Here is a 15,937-nt window from a genome sequence, read left to right as displayed (position 1 = left end):
TTGAATTTCATAGCAAACAAACGACAGTTTAGTATTGCTGTGCCACCACATTTAGCTTGCAAGAAGAGAGCTAGTAGCATATGCTGGGGTATACGTGTAATCTCAACATTCTTTTTTTGTACAAGAGATTGTACATCTGGTTCTCACTTACAGTAACTCAACCAATCTGAAAGGGGAATTAATTATTGTGAGGACAGTTCTTCTTGTAATAATACTGCAAAACCAAACTTAATACTACAACTCAGTAACACCTGTACGTATGCATATATCTTTCCAGAACAAAGTTCCAAGCGTGTCATCTGTCTGGTAGTTTTTTTTTTTCTGCTCCTTCAGGCGTAACTCTTCCACTCTTATCACAGTCAAGATACCATGCTAGACTCCTTTTACAGGTTGCTCGACAGCCATGACGGGAGGCACCCTGCATGCAAAATTTGGAGGAAAAACGTGAAAAAAACAGATTCAATATAAATGCCATCAAAATTTCAAAGTTTCAGACTGCAAGATACGACAAAGCAAGTTCATTCAGAACGTGAGAGATTCAGAAACAGATAGCTCACATGAGACCGGGAAGCTGAAGCACAGGCCCGGCTTGCCGGCGGCAGCCGGCAGCAGCTGCTGCTGCTGCTCGTGCTCGGCCACGAGGATGTAGAACAGGCCCATCACGCCCGTGTGCTGCCTCTCGCTGCTGTAGTTGGACACCACGGTCAGCACCTCGCCGTCGCGCACCGTCACGCTGCCCGGCTTCGGGTAGCACGTCGACATGCCCACGATGTAGCCCGACTCGTTCCCGGCCTCCTGCCCTTCGCCGTAGGTTGCCACCGATTCACACAGCAGCCGGCCGTCCTACAAGTTCAGTGCAAGCGGTTCGTCAGCATTCAGGCTACCAACTACTGTTTCGGGTCCATGGGTCATTAATTACTTGCTAGTACTTGGATTGTGTAAAGTTTTTCAGACGATGATACTGGCTCGGCGCCAGCAAAACGCAAAGAGATCGAATCAGTGTGGCAGCTACCTCGCCGTGAAGAGAGGCGGCGATGCCACCAGAATGCTGGTGCGCGACGCCGAACACGATGTCGCCTCCCCGCGGCAGGATTTGTTTGGTCGCCTGAACATGGACGCAGTCATTGTTGGCCCGGTTCTCTGAGCTGCATTCCTCGACCTGGTACTCCACCTGCACATCCAAACGGTCAAGATCATTAACTAACCATCTCGACTCTTAACCTATCCAAATGCTTCAGATTGCGAATTTGTCGACATCCGAAGCATGTATAAAGCTTCTACTTGTTGCATATGCATACCTTGCAAGCAGGCTCTGATTTCCCCTCAAGCAGAGCTCTGTCAGTGACATCGAAGATGTAGATCTTCACCGGCAAAACTGCATCGCTCCAGTCGAGCCACGTCACGGTGTACCGCAGGAACACCTTCCTGGCCTCGCCATCGGCGAACCCTTCCTTCACCTTGCACCGGGTCTCATCATAGCAGCAGTACAGCCCGCCAGTGTAGTCCTCGGTGATGCGCCGGCCGTACTCATCGATCGTCACGTTGTACAGGTCGCACCTGCACTCGGTGCACCCCAGCTTGTCGGTGACGCCCCTCGTGTCGATGGCGTGCACGTTGAGCAGCCACTTCTCCTCGTACCCCTCCGGTGGCGCCTCCGGGTTGCCGACCTCGATGCCATAGGGATCAGGCACCCACGTCGCCGTGTGCCGGGTCTCGGAGCCAAGTCCGTAGTACTGTCCCAGCGTGGTCTTGCACACACCGGAGTTCCTGTTCAGGATTATCTTTGAGAGCTTCTGCGTCTCGGCGGCGGCGGCGGCTTCCTTCGGGGCGTAGTAGGGCTCCACGACCCAGTGGTGGAGGTAGGTCTCATGGAGCGGGACAGGGACACCGCGCTCGTCGACGACCTCGCCGTTGAAGCTCTTGAGCGCGAGGTGGCCTCTGGGGAAGGCGATGTCAAAGTACCACTTGTTGGAGACGGAGCCGGGGCGCAGGAAGATCGGCGGGGACAGGAAGGTCTTGGACTTGAGCAGGTGGCCTCTCACGTTGAGCGCCTCTGACGGAAGAGCGGCGGTTGCAGATAGCAGCGTGATGAGCAGCACAAGGAACGGCGACATCTTCATCTTCCCACCACCGTACCACCTGCAAAATTTTGAATTAACCAGTCAGGAAATGGACAAGAACAAGCAAATGGAATCTATCGAGAACAACCCTCTGTGTACAGTTTAAAGCTGCAAACTTTCTCTTGGCAGAGTTTACAGTTGGTAAGGACGTATAGTTGATTTACAGTTTAAAGCTGTAAACTATTTCTACTGATCTAATACGTATAGTTGCAGCTGGTTGGTCCGCTGGTGGTTCTGCGTCTCCGAAGAGGGAATCGAATCTTTGAACTGGTACCCGACAACCGTCTCCTGCGGATCGCGTAAGAGAGGGGGGGGGGGGGGGGGGGGAAATACAGCTGCTTGGAAGAGAACATCTCCCTAATTTTCCGAACGAATCGCTCGCAGGAAACATGGAAAGAATCGACCGATCTACGGGGCAGAATAATACACAAGCAGGTAGCGTAGAAAGGCAGCGATCCTAGCCAGGGCATGGGAAGGGGGAAGCAGAGGTGAAGGCCGAGGAGCAGGGAGAAGAGGAGGGAGCGTACCAGGCTGGAAGGCAGCTGAGCTGATGAGGGCCGGAAGCTGCGGCACGGGTGGAGCGGAGGAACGGAGACCTCCACCGGGCCGCGCCTCTTGTACGGATTGGCGGCGGATGGGCCGGTGGCGCCACGCGGCGGCGCTTGCTTACGACAGCGCTTGCGTTTCTGGTTTGGAGGCAGGGGCGGCCGGAAAAGCCTCTAATCTGTATGGACGCCGCCTCCTCGTGGTTCACACGGCGGCGTTCCGGAAGAAATGAAAGCGACAGGCGGTGGGGACGTCATAGGTCTCTTTTGGGAAGCGAATTACGAATACTCTATCTCAGAACCAGCTGCTCGGCAGCTCCACACATGAGTTGTTACTCCTAAATCCTAATGGTGAAGGCAAGGCAAGGGGATGGCAGGCAGCGGCACAACAAAATCATCCAGAGGACAGGATAACAAAAAAAACGAAAGGAAATTGTTGAGAGTGGGATTTGAACCCACGCCCTTTCGGACCAGAACCTTAATCTGGCGCCTTAGACCAACTCGGCCATCTCAACTGTTGGAACTCTACATCACAACAAGACATATTCTGTTGAGCCGCCAGCGCCATGGCTGCCTCCCAATCAATCTCTGGACGACATGTATAGCATTCCAACACACAACACAAAAGGAAACTGGCCACAACGACATCTCGATCAGTCGCATGCGTGTGTGGCTGTGCTGTGTCGTCAGATCTGCTCACACTCACGGTGACGATACACTCATGGCCTCTAACTCATTATGATTCTTTATTAGAGCTAATTCTCTGATAGAATTGATTATATAGTTAAATTTTTAATTCTCTAACATAAACTGTTAAAATCAGAATGGAGAATCACCTCATAGAATCAGAAGAAGCTATTTTTCAGCTCCCAACCTCATAGTTTATTTCAGAGAATCACTTCATAGAATCAGAAGAGAATCACTTCTCTCTAAAAAAACTAAACTATTTGGTAGAGCTTAGACTGGATTCAGCAGAGAATCAGCTCTGAGAGTTCTGCCAAACGCACCATGTGTACTATATTTTGAATAAAGAAATTGCTAGCTACTTTCTAGTGGGAATTATTCCAGACATACTCGCAATGGTGCATGGAAACATTTTGGACACTTACTCTGGAATAGGGTCCACCTGATCTTCGGTTTAACTTGGCATGGTCTCCAAACTAAAACTAGATTTCACCTTATCTAACTCTTGCATAGTGTAGTATATATGATGTTCGAAGTGTTTGACTCTGAGCTACGCGACTGTGTACATAACGTAGTTTAAACAGGTTTGAGAGATTAAGTTCGTTTTATCTCTTGTTTATCTCATTTATCTCTTATTTATCTCGTATGAATAGGAGATAAAGCTAGTCGGTACAGAGAGAATCTACTCGAGATATGTTCTGGTACGATTCCTTGGTTAGTATCGGTTAGGATTCATGTAACCCTGACCTCCCGAATGTATAAGGGGGGACAGGGACCCCCTCAAAACAGATCATCCCAAGATCATTCTACATCCAAGACAATACAAATCACCACACAGGACGTAGGGTATTACACACCTCGCGGTCCGAACCTGTCTAAGTTTTGTGTTCCTTGCACCTTCGAGTTCCTGATCTCGGTGACTCCTCACCTAAACTTACCACGTTGGGTGTACCCCTCGGTGGGCAGCCGGTAAAACACCGACAGCTGGCGCGCCAGGTAGGGGAGCGCATCGAAGATCCACCGGCGAACTCGATGGTATCTTTCCAGTTCACCAGAAGACCGTGCTGGCGCCCACCGTGATGCACCTCGACTTCGCGAGGACGATCGGCGGCCCGCCGATGACTACTTCGACTACTCGCCTCGACTTGAAAACTAGTTGGAATTGACTCCGACTAGTCAAGCTTCATCAATAAATCGTCACAGCTCCATCAATGAGCTCCACGGCTTTCTCGACATTCGTCTACGAATCAAGTTAAGTAACTTATAACTTTTCCGACTTGTTCTTCACAGGATCGGCTACCTTTTTGGGTACACCTCTCGACGGGCATGAAACCCTCGGGGGCTACACCATGATCGGCTACCTTTTTGGGTACGCCTCTCGACGGGTATGAAACCCTCGGGGGCTACACCATGATCGACTACTTATCTGTGTACGTCTCTCGACGGGCATGAATCCCTCCAGAGCTACACTTCGCCGACTACCTATCTGTGTACGTCTCTCGACGGGCATTGAAACCCTCCAGAGCTACACTTCGTCGACTACTTTTGCGCACTGCGCATCCTCTTTGTCGCATGACGACTACTTTCTGCTCGTTGTCTCCTCTTAACGGTCGCTAATCTACTAGCACATACCTTAATCCGTGAAACCTCGGCTCTTTTATCACGCCTAATGCCTCTACGCGTACACGAGACAAAGATCTCATACACGCTATGAGCAATGGCTAAAACAAGACCAGTTGCTTAAACGTAACAGGTGGACTGCTCGGGATATTTAAATGGTCTAAAAAAGAGCTCGACACAGCAATTTTTACACCGAATAAATTTTGGAGTCTTCACATTATTACTGAGTACTACTTGGTATCTTCGCATTATGCTACATAGGGCCTGTTTGGATCCTTTGGCAAAAGGGCAAAAGAGAAAAAATTTACTCTTTTTTTTCCATTAGGACCCAAACACCCTGTGTCAAAATGGAAAGAGCAACACCTGGTAGCAAAACAGCAAAACGAAATAGCAAGCGCGCCTCCCCCCCCCCCCCCCCCGCCGCCCGCCGCCTGTCAGACCCGGGGCCACCGGGCTGGGCATGTTACGGAGTTTAAGAGATTAAGCCCGTCTTATCTCTTATTCATTTTGTTTATCTCTTGTTTATCCCGTTTAAATAGGAGATAGAGCTAACCAACACAGAGAGGATCTACTCGAGATCAGTTCTGGTGGGATTCCTTGGAGGGGGTTGGTTAGCATCTTTGTAACTCTGACCTCTCGGATATATAAGGGAGGTCAGGGACCCCCCTCAGAAAAAGAAGGATCATTAGGTCATTCTACACCAAAGAGAATACAAACCACCATACAGGACGTAGGGTGTTACGCTCCGTGCGGCCCGAACCTGTCTAAAGTCTTGTGTTCTTTGCACCTTCGAGTTCCTGATCTCGGCGTTCCCTCACCCAAAACTTACCACCTTGGGTATATCCCTCGGTGGGCAGCCGGTTAAACACCGACAGCTGGCGCGCCAGGTAGGGGAGCGCGTCGAAGATCCACTGGCGAGCTCGATGGCATCTTTCAAATTCATCAGGTCAGTTCCCTCTCAGGGTACGACGCTTGTTTTTGGCTCGTGGGTTTGCATCGCAGATGGTGCGGGCAACTTTCGGCGATTCCTCGTCGACATGACGCCGAAAACCGTCGCTGCGGATCCTCGCAGCGGCCTCGACAAGTTCGTCGACGAGCTCGATAACTTGCCGCTCCACGCTTCCGCAGCACAGGTCGAGATGGAATTTGTTCCAGGCTCGACTTCTTCTGGTGTCGCGACAACTTCCCCTGGTTTGGACTTGTTCCGATCTAGGGATTCGCATGGTCGGACTCAACCCGGCTTGTGCGACTCGGCCACCGATCTTCAGGAGGCCAACGCGCCTGGATCCCTCTTCATGTTAGAGAAGGATCTGGACCTGCTGCTCCGGGACGGAAACCCTGAAGCCACCGCGTGTCGGGAGGCTTCGGGTTGTTCTGGCCCCGGTGATTTGGTGATCGCTTCCTCGCCAAAGGGGCACATCGTGCATTGGAAGGGCATGAAGTTATCCAATCTACTCGTGGCAGAGAGCCGGCTCGTGGCTCACCTCGAGCCATTGCCTTTCCAGGAGGGCAGGCCATTGGCCACCGCGGCGGAAGAGTCGACGGAGCTAGTCGACGAAAGTTCTCATGAGCTTTCCTCCCGTTAGGTGCTGATGGCCGAAGAAGGCGAGGACGGTGGGGATCTCCCCATCGATAACTTTGACGTGATCTCCGACGATGAGATCACGGCCAACGCCGGTAACGAGAATGACGCCGATCGTGAGGCGCGGAGGGCCAGGAACAGGGCCCGAACAATCCGGCGGAGGAGAGCTAACGAGCGAAGGCGATCTATGCAACGCGAGCTCGACCCCGAGTTTGCTGCCGTAAGCGAGTGGGGCTTCAGGACTCCGGTGGCCAACATTGCCAGGGTCACGGCCATCCTCGAGCGCAGCCACGACCCGGAGGTACGTCAAGCACTCCTCTATGCGCAGAGGGCTTGGATCCAGTTGGATCAACATAATCCGGCGTCCGTCATCCGGGAAGAGCGCGTGGACGAGAGCCGGAGCCAGGCCCGCAGTCGAACGACTGGTGGTCGTCCTCAACATCAGATCAGCAACGACAACGCACGCGCGAGCCAGGCCCCTGGCGGGAGGCAACAGCCACCGCAAGGGGGTCGTCCGCGACAGGCCGGTCGACGACCTCCTCCGGAGGACCTGCGCCAGCACATCAATGATGGTCGCGACGCGCGCACCGTGATCTCCTCCAGGCGCAAGACTCGCGAAGAAGTCGAAGCTGAAGGTACTGATTGTAGCGATCGATTTCCTGCTTTCTCTGCTCGTTTCAGCAGCTACAAGTACCCGGAGGACTTCAAGCCGATCGACATCACCAAGTACGACGGCAAGCAGGCTCCCCAGCAGTGGCTCCGTTGCTACTCCATGGCCATTGATGTCGCGGGGGGCTCAAATATCACCAAAGTCGTCTACTTCCCGATGGCTTTGGACCCCGCGCCGCTCACTTGGCTGGACAGCCTCGGCAGTAACTCCATCGATTCCTGGGAACGACTTAAGAAGGTCTTCATCGACAATTTCCAGGGAGCGATTACCCGTGCAGGTACTCGACACGATCTTGCCCAGTGCAAGCAAGAACGTAACGAGCTTCTACGGTCCTACACGCGTCGCTTCTTCGACGTCCGCGCCACCATCGCGAACATCTCGGAGGAGGACATCATCGACTGCTTCTACAACGGTATCACCGACCCGAGTATATACAGAGATTTCGGGCGGAACAGGCTGAAAACTGTTGCGGGCCTTCGTGATATGATGCACAATTGGTCCGAGCAGGAGGAGAAGATGCGGGAGCGATTCCCGCGGCGCCATGATAGCAGTCTGCGGCGCCCAAACGACAACCGCAGCGACAAAGGCCAGCGGGACTTTTTCGGGCCACCCCGAAAACGAAAGCCAGATGATGTCATCGCGGCTATTGATCGTCCTTCGCGGGGCAACAAGTCGACAACTCAGGTGGAGTTCGAGAAGCTCCTGCAGAAGAAGTGCCCGTGGCATCCGGGCGCCAACCACGCCGCCATTGACTGCTACCACCTTCGGAGGACGTTCAGCAACTCTGGTGGTGGCAAGAAGAATAAGAAGCCTGCCGACAAGGAACCCGAAGACGATGATCAGGAGGATCACGGGCGCAACCCGAAATTTCAGGATGCGTCCAAAGTAGTCAACGTCATCTTCGGGGGGGACGAGGATTTCTGTTCCAGGCGGGATCAGAAGCTGCTCCTCCGAGAGATTTTGTCCATCGAGCCGGCGGTACCACGACCACTCTGTTGGTCGGAGGTCCCCATCTCGTTCTCTCGTGATGACCAGTGGACGAGCTTTTCCGAGCCTGGCAAATTCCCCTTGGTCTTGGACCCTGTGGTGGCAGAGGTCAAGCTTACCAAGGTCCTCATCGATGGCGGGAGTGGGCTCAATCTCATCTTCGTCAACACTTTGAAGAAGATGGGCCTGGACTTCAAGGAGATGCTGGTTCCCAGCAAGTCTCCCTTCTACGGCATCGTCCCAGGTAATGCGGCGCACCCGCTTGGTACGGTGGTCCTCCCAGTCACCTTCGGCACGCGGGAGAATTATCGTACTGAATTCATCAAGTTCGAAGTGGCTACTTTTGACTCTTCTTACCATGCAATACTGGGTCGACCGGCACTCGCCAAGTTCATGGCAGTGCCGCATTATGTCTATCTGCTTCTTAAGATGCCAGGACTCGGTGGCATGCTCACCCTCCGCGGCGACTTGAAGAAGTCGTACGACTGCAATCAGAAGGCGATCCAGTACGCCTCGACTACCCGTGTGCCAGATGCTTCGGGAGAAGTACTCGCGGCCGCGCAGCAGCTCTCCCAGACCGGGCTAGAGATTCCCTCCAAGAAGGCCAACAAGTCGAGCATCCAGTCGACTGATGATGTGGCCCTCAAGACGATCCAGCTCCAGGAGGGAGATTCATCCAAGACCGCCATCATCGGCGCGGGCTTGGGTGATAAATAGGAACTCGCGCTCGTCAGCTTTCTTCGGGCTAACCGAGACATATTCACATGGAAACTAGCGGATATGCCAGGGGTGCCCAGGGAGTTGATCGAGCATGCTTTAAATGTACACCCGAAGGCCACGCCTAAGAAGCAACGCCTCCGGAGGTTTGCCCACGACAAGCGTGAGGCCATTAAACGGGAGATCGCTAAACTTCTCGCGGCTGGATTCATTAAAGAAGTAATCCATCCAGAGTGGGTAGCGAATCCCGTCCTTGTAAAGAAAAAGAACAATGAATGGAGAATGTGTGTCGATTACACCGATCTCAACAAGCATTGCCCAAAAGATCATTTTGGGCTACCGCGCATTGACCAAGTAGTCGATTCGACGGCTGGATGTGTCCTTCTTTGTTTTCTTGATTGTTACTCAGGGTATCATCAGATCGCGCTCAAGGAGGAGGACCAAATCAAGACTGCATTCATCACGCCGTACGGGACTTACGCCTACAAAACAATGTCCTTCGGGTTGAAGAATGCAGGAGCAACGTACCAGCGTGCGATCCAGATCTGTTTCGCGGATCAGCTGCATCGGAATGTCGAGGCCCATGTGGATGACGGGGTCATCAAGACCAGAGAATCCGATAACTTGATCGCGGATTTGGAGGAAACATTCAGCAGTCTGCGCAGATTCCGGTGGAAACTCAATCCCACCAAATGCGTCTTCGGCGTACCTTCAGGGAAATTGCTCGGGTTCATCGTCAGCAACCGGGGCATTGAAGCCAACCCTGTGAAGATCACGGCCATCACTGATATGGAGGCTCCGGCCACAGTCAAGGATATGCAAAAGTTAACAGGTTGTATGGCGGCCCTGAACAGGTTCATCTCCCGGCTCGGGGAGAGAGGACTACCCTTCTTCAAGCTCCTGAAACGACAGGATAAGTTTCAGTGAACGGAGGAGGCTGAGCGGGCTTTGCAAGATCTGAAACATCATCTGCAGTCACCTCCAATCCTTACAGCACCGTTGCCAGGGGAGGATCTACTACTTTACATTGCGGCAACAACTCATGTCGTCAGCAGTGCTATTGTAGTCGAGCGAGGCGAAGAAGGCCATGAGTTTGGAGTGCAGAGGCATGTCTACTTCGTCAGCGAGGTCCTCTCCGAATCCAAGGTACGGTATCCCGCTGTTCAAAAGCTTTTGTATGCTATCTTGATCTCATCTAGAAAGCTACGCCATTACTTCGACGAGTACAAGATTACTGTGATCACGGACTTCCCGCTGGCGGACATTCTTCATAATCAAGATGCCACGGGGCGCATATCCAAGTGGGCAGTGGAACTGGGGGCTTTGTCAATAGACTTCAAGCCACGCACTGCAATCAAATCGCAGGCTCTCGTCGACTTCATGGCTGAATGGAGGGAGAATCAAGTCCCAACTCCAGTGGACAAGCCAGAGCATTGGACCATGTATTTTGATGGGTCCCTCAAGCTCGACGGCGGCGGTGCTGGGGTTCTGCTTATTTCCCCACGAGGTGAGCAGTTGAAATATGTCCTTCAGATCCTGTGGGCGGTATCCAACAATGAAGCCGAGTATGAAGCTTTGCTTCACGGGCTTCGTGTGGCGATATCACTAGGGATCAAGCGACTACTCGTATATGGCGACTCTCTTCTTATTGTTCAGCAGGTCAACAAGGAATGGGATTGCAACAAAGAGACAATGGACGCTTATGTGCAGGAAGTGCGCAAGTTGGAAAGCAAGTTCTCCGGCCTGGAGGTTCATCATGTATTGCGGGAGCACAATGTTGGCGCGGATACCCTGTCTAAACTGGGGTCCACGCGTGCCCAGGTCCCGCCGGGAGTCTTCGTCCAGGAGCTCAACCAGCCATCCATCAAGTCTTCTCCGTAGGTAGCCATCGATGCGGGCCCCCAACAACCCGATCGAGAGGTTATGGTGCTGGAGGAAGACTGGCGAGGGGCTTTTATTGACTTCATACGAGATCAACGGTTGCCAGCGGGAGTCAGCGCCAGGAGTGCTGACGCAACTCGCATCTTGCGAAGAAGCAAAGGTTTCGTCCTGGTCAACGGCAAGCTCTATCGGCGAGGCGCCCGGTCAGGGGTTCTCATGAAGTGCGTCACAAAGGAAGATGGTTACGCCATACTGCGGGAGATCCACGACGGCGTCTGCGGTAATCATGCGGCTTCAAGAACGCTGGTGGGGAAAGCCTACCGAGCCGGCTTCTGGTGGCCCACCGCGGTGACCGACGCGGAGGATCTCGTGCGCAGGTGCCAAAACTGTCAATTCTTCGACAAACAGACGCACGTTCTAGCTCACAGCCTCATCACCATACCGCCGTCCTGGCCTTTCGCCTGTTGGAGTCTTGACATGATCGGGCCCTTCACGACAGCACCAGGCGGTTTCACCCATGTTCTGGTGGCTATCGACAAGTTTACTAAGTGGATCGAGTACAGGCCGATAGCCAAGCTCACACCAGATCGGGTCGTCGACTTCATCTCAGATATTCTGCATCGTTTCGGCTTCCCCAACTCCATCATCACGGATTTGGGATCAAACTTCACGGTGAACCAGTTCTGGGAGTTCTGCGAGAATGCTTGCATCGAAGTCAAATATGTCTCGGTTGCACACCCCAGAGCTAACGGACAAGTCGAGCGGGTGAACGGCTTGATCATTGACGGCCTCAAGAAGAGACTCTATGATGAGAACAGCAAGAAGGGAGGAAAATGGGTGCACGAGCTACCACATGTCGTCTGGGGGCTTCGGACTCAGCCGTCCAAAGCCACAGGACAAACTCGTTTCTTCCTCGTGTATGGATCCGAAGCTATCCTACCGGCCGATATCATGTGGAAGTCCCCAAGGTTCAAAATGTACAATGAAGGCGAGGCGGACGAGGCGCGGCAATTAGAGCTCGATTCCGTGGAAGAAGCTCGCTGTACCGCCCTTGTTCAGTCAGCCCGGTACCTGCAGGGGATCCGGCGATACCATGATCGCAACATTAGGGAGCGGTCATTCAGCGTCGGTGATTTGGTCTTGCGTCGCATTCAGGATGAGTCCGGCCTACATAAGCTCAATTCAAGGTGGGAAGGCCCGTTCGTCGTCAAGCAGGTCACAAGGCCAGGATCTTATCGACTACAATTTCCCGAGGGTCGCGAGATCCCGAATTCCTGGAACGTTCAGAACCTGCGCAAGTTCTACCCTTAAGCCAAGGCCCGGTGATCGCCAATTCCCCGGGGGCTCAGAAGATTTTTCCCCGAGCTCAGTTGGAGGCCGCGAGCCACATAACTCGTGTTGTACATGCCTTCTTACTTCCACGGTGGCAGGTGTCATGAGCAAACATGTATACACACAAATCGACTTCTTGTCGCGCATGACGCGGGGGCCACGGCCACGGTCATCTCCTTCCGACTTCCGCGTCTGGCGGAGCCCTCGGCTCCGACTAACTCCTCGGCATATCGAGTTCCGCCGCGACCTTCGATGGTCGCACGCGACAGCAGTCGCACATTTTCCAACGCAGTCGATCCGTTCGACTGGCCTACACCTAGTACGTTGGAATGGCTCGCATATAGAGCTGCATCGACTACATTCTGAGTGGCTGCACCCAGAACAGTCTTGTTTTTGCCAAAAGAATGGCACACTCGCGGCGCTGCCCGCACCTGCTCCTTGCAAGCTTGATCCGCCTGTCCGGGTCCTACCCAGCTTGCGGAGCACGCTCACAGAAGGAGCGCTCCTCGACTACACTCCGAGGCCGCGAACTCGGGGTAGTCCCCTTTTTGCCCTACGCACGGCAACCCCGCGACGATGCTCGCGTTTTTCCCTAACAAGTCTAGACCCGCTCGATCGGGTTGTGGCTATTCTGTTAGCCGAATTCTATCTGCCCTTCGGGCCGTTGCACCCATGGGCGCATCTACTACTCGGGTCTCGTAAGCCTAGATCGCCATTCAGCCGAGCACGAAAATATAGTAGAGATGTCGAGGGAAGCGTTTTAATAAGGGAATAATTATGTGTTTCATACACCCTAATCCTGCAGTACATTGTGTGCAATCTGTTCTGCTACAGGTTGGGCCTCTTGCAGGTACTCTTCGAACCGCTCGTCGGTGCAGTCCGCCGCCATCCCTTGCGCGAAGATGCTCAGCTGCGCGGTAGGCACGAAGGACTTGACGTATGCAAGCGCATTGCTCACACACGCGACCGGAGCCTCGGATAGGAACTTGAGCACCTTCTTCGGGGCTTCGCGGAGACGCTCCAGCAGGGGCCGTGGGCTTGCATCGCCTTCTTCTGGCGGGTCCACCATGTCCACCAGCTCCTGGGCGGCCCCCCGGAGCTCCTCCAGCTCCTTGCGCTGCTGCTCGTCCTTCTCGCCCAGCATTTTGACTTGCTGAAGGCAGTCGACGAACTGGCGTTCAGTGTCGCCGATCACCTTCTGCAGCCTTTCGACTTCATCTGTACGTCGATACAGCATATTCTTCACCCTTCTTCACCCGCCAGGCCCGTCGGGGGACGCTCGTTGCGGATGGCGGGGTCTGGTCGGCCGATGGAGGGGTCCCCGCCACGGCGATTGTCACCGTCGCGGCGGCAGAGGGGCCTGCCTCCACCCCTTCGGGTTCAGTCCCGGGCGGCGGGGCAGGGAGACTGCAAGGGGACGCTGTCAGTACTCAGCATCATGGAAACATTGGAACTGGCCAAAACAACAATTCCGTACCTGGAGGACTCGACTTCTTGAGCCTTGCGTTTGCGCACCTGGCGCTGGCCCTTCGGCACCGGTGGCAGAGCGCCGGTCAACTCCACGCTCTGGTCGGAGGAGTTGTCCCCGCGCGGCTCCCCTCCGGTTCCTTCGCTCGCCTGCGAGCCCACGCACTCGGTGGACTCGCTGCTGCCTTGAACCGCAGCGAGGCGAGCCGCCTTGGTGGCAACGGCGGCAGCAGGGCGCGGACCTCCCTCAGCTTCTTCCCCCGCTGGCAAGTCCACGCATTCGGCGGACTCGTTGCGGCTTTGGGCCGCAGCAAGGCGAGCCTTCTTGGCTGCCGTGGCTGCAGAAGGAAGGAGGTGATACGCTCGGGGGAGGTCCGGCTGCGGCGGGTAGCTGCAGCACAGCTCCGAGTGTCCCTGCAGAAAGTCTTTCAGTTCAGTATCGGCGTAGTAGCCGATTTTTTCAGCAAAAGAAGTCGAATACTTACCGGCGGGGGCGGCTTTTGCGCGGAGTACAAGGTGGGCACGTACGGCACGGTGTTCACGTCCAGCAGCACCCGCTGAACCCGCTGGAGCGCGACTTCATCTGGCACCTCCTCTGTGCACATGCGAGAAGGGTCAGCGGGGCCGGTGTACTCGAAGCCTAGGCAACATCTCTGTTGGATGGGTTGGACGCGGCGCTTGTAAAATGAGAACATGACGGAGGCGCCGGTCACCCCCTCCTTCTTCAGTGCCTCGATGGCCTCCAGCAGCTCCTTGACTTGTATCATTTCCATGCCGGAGGGTTCAAGGTTCCATTCCCCCCTCACCACTGGCGGTTTGCTCGACTTCGTCGGCAGGAGGGAGCATGGTTTTCGATGTAAAACCAGAGGTTTCTTCACCCAGGAAGGTTGGAGGGGAATTTATATGAAATGTACTTCTCGTCGGCCTGCTGTCGCAGTTGGATGCCGGCGCCCCCCACCACAGCGAGTTTTTTCGTGGTCGGCTGGGGTTTGAGGCGGAAGAGGAAGCGGAATAGATCCCAGTGGGGTTCAATTCCGAGAAATGCTTCACAGAAGTGGATGAAAATGGAAATGTGGCAGATAGAATTCGGGTTGAGGTGATGGAGCTCAAGCCCGTAGTAGTAAAGAAGGCCGCGAAAGAATGAACAAGAGGGGAGGGCCAATCCCCGTTCGGCAAAATGGTAGAATGTGACGATTTCATCGACATTCTCCATGGGGAAAGGTTCACGGAAAGAGGGGCGCCAGTTGACGAGATTTTTCTCTTGCAGCAACCCCTCGGAAACAAGTTTTTTCAGATTGTTGAGGGAGCACTTACTGTGTGTCCACCCCGTCGTCAATGGCTCCGCATCCTTCTTCATTTCCTCGATCTCCAACTTCTTGGACGCCATCTCCGATGCACTAAGCCACGAGATGCTCGGGGGCTGCGGGGAGAGGGGTGGGGAGGTTGGAGCGGGAGGATTTCCTTGAGGGGATGGCGGCGGCGTCTGGCTCGGATTGGGGTTTTGGCGGTTTTTGGCGGAATGCGGACTGAAAGTGTAATTTTCCCTCCTATTGCCGCGGGGTTAAGTAACCAGCGGGATGGGGAAAAGTTACTGTTCTGAAGTTCAAGAGTCGTTTTGTGGAATATTCCGAAGGTGAGGGGTCGTTTGGTGGTCTGATTGGATTAAATATTCAATTAATCATTTTTTCAGGGCTAATTAGCCCGAAAAAAGGGGTTTTCCGAATCTTTGGTCCAATTACATCATTTGTACCATCACTTTGGTCACCCCTTAACGTATCACTGTTTAGCCCGTATGCCACGATTTTTGGACCCTTATCTCCAATTTTGTGGGATTTGGATTCAAGGCTCGGGGGCTGCGGGGTACGTGGCATCGACTACTTATTTTTCAAATTTCTTTCAAGGATAAGGAGGGTTACAGATTAAAGGGACCCTCAGCCTGATTCTCTGATTCAACCTAAGGCTCGGGGGCTACTCCATACGGAGTGCGATTTTGCAATCGCACACCATAGCAGGAATGAAATTCGGGGCATGAGCACCTCATAGCTTCGATGCAGCCAAAGGAGTACTCGAAGAAGGGCTTCAAGACGAATCATCAGAGGAAGTCGAAGACTGCTTCGAAAAGTACTCGATAAGCCTGCAGTACTCAGCTACGAAGAGCTCGGGGGCTTGTCAGACCCGGGGCCACCGGGCTGGGCATGTTACGGAGTTTAAGAGATTAAGCTCGTCTTATCTCTTATTCATTTTGTTTATCTCTTGTTTATCCCGTTTAAATAGGAGATAGAGCTAACCAACACAGAGAGGATCTACTCGAGATCAGTTCTGGTGGGATTCC

At 53.8% G+C, this 15,937-nt stretch overlaps 1 protein-coding gene and 1 non-coding gene across 3 annotated transcripts; both read right to left on the bottom strand.

Moving 5' to 3' along the window:
- Positions 1 to 71: 71 nt before the first annotated feature.
- Positions 72 to 2,816, bottom strand: LOC112897427. 2 transcript variants are annotated; one of them, XM_025965717.1, is made up of 5 exons: positions 2,648 to 2,816; positions 1,299 to 2,139; positions 1,013 to 1,171; positions 558 to 843; positions 72 to 418 (listed from the first exon to the last, which is right to left on the bottom strand). In XM_025965717.1, the coding sequence occupies exons 2-5, from the start codon at positions 2,118 to 2,120 to the stop codon at positions 384 to 386; spliced, it is 1,302 nt and encodes a 433-aa protein (XP_025821502.1). In that variant the 5' UTR covers positions 2,121 to 2,139; positions 2,648 to 2,816; the 3' UTR covers positions 72 to 383. The 2 variants fall into 2 exon arrangements, with proteins under 2 accessions (XP_025821502.1, XP_025821503.1); XM_025965718.1 differs by lacking the exon at positions 2,648 to 2,816 and adding an exon at positions 2,548 to 2,641.
- Positions 2,817 to 3,099: 283 nt separating this feature from the next.
- Positions 3,100 to 3,180, bottom strand: TRNAL-AAG. Its single transcript has one exon. It is a non-coding gene; the product is annotated as a tRNA-Leu (tRNA).
- Between the last annotated feature and the right edge of the window lie 12,757 nt (positions 3,181 to 15,937).

This window comes from Panicum hallii, chromosome 6 (genome assembly GCF_002211085.1).
Source record: "Panicum hallii strain FIL2 chromosome 6, PHallii_v3.1, whole genome shotgun sequence".
In the NCBI taxonomy this organism is placed as follows: Eukaryota; Viridiplantae; Streptophyta; class Magnoliopsida; order Poales; family Poaceae; genus Panicum; species Panicum hallii.
This window is presented reverse-complemented; position numbering and strand designations above follow the sequence as displayed.

What these genes read in the sequence shown, in the direction of transcription:
- LOC112897427 (XM_025965717.1), bottom strand. Translation starts at nt 2,120, where the DNA reads ATGAAGATGTCGCCGTTCCTTGTGCTGCTCATCACGCTGCTATCTGCA. An exon ending in AATCAGAGCCTGCTTGCAAG is followed by an intron (nt 1,172 to 1,298) that starts GTATGCATATGC and finishes TTGGATGTGCAG; the next exon opens with GTGGAGTACCAGGTCGAGGA. An exon ending in CCGCCTCTCTTCACGGCGAG is followed by an intron (nt 844 to 1,012) that starts GTAGCTGCCACA and finishes CTGAACTTGTAG; the next exon opens with GACGGCCGGCTGCTGTGTGA.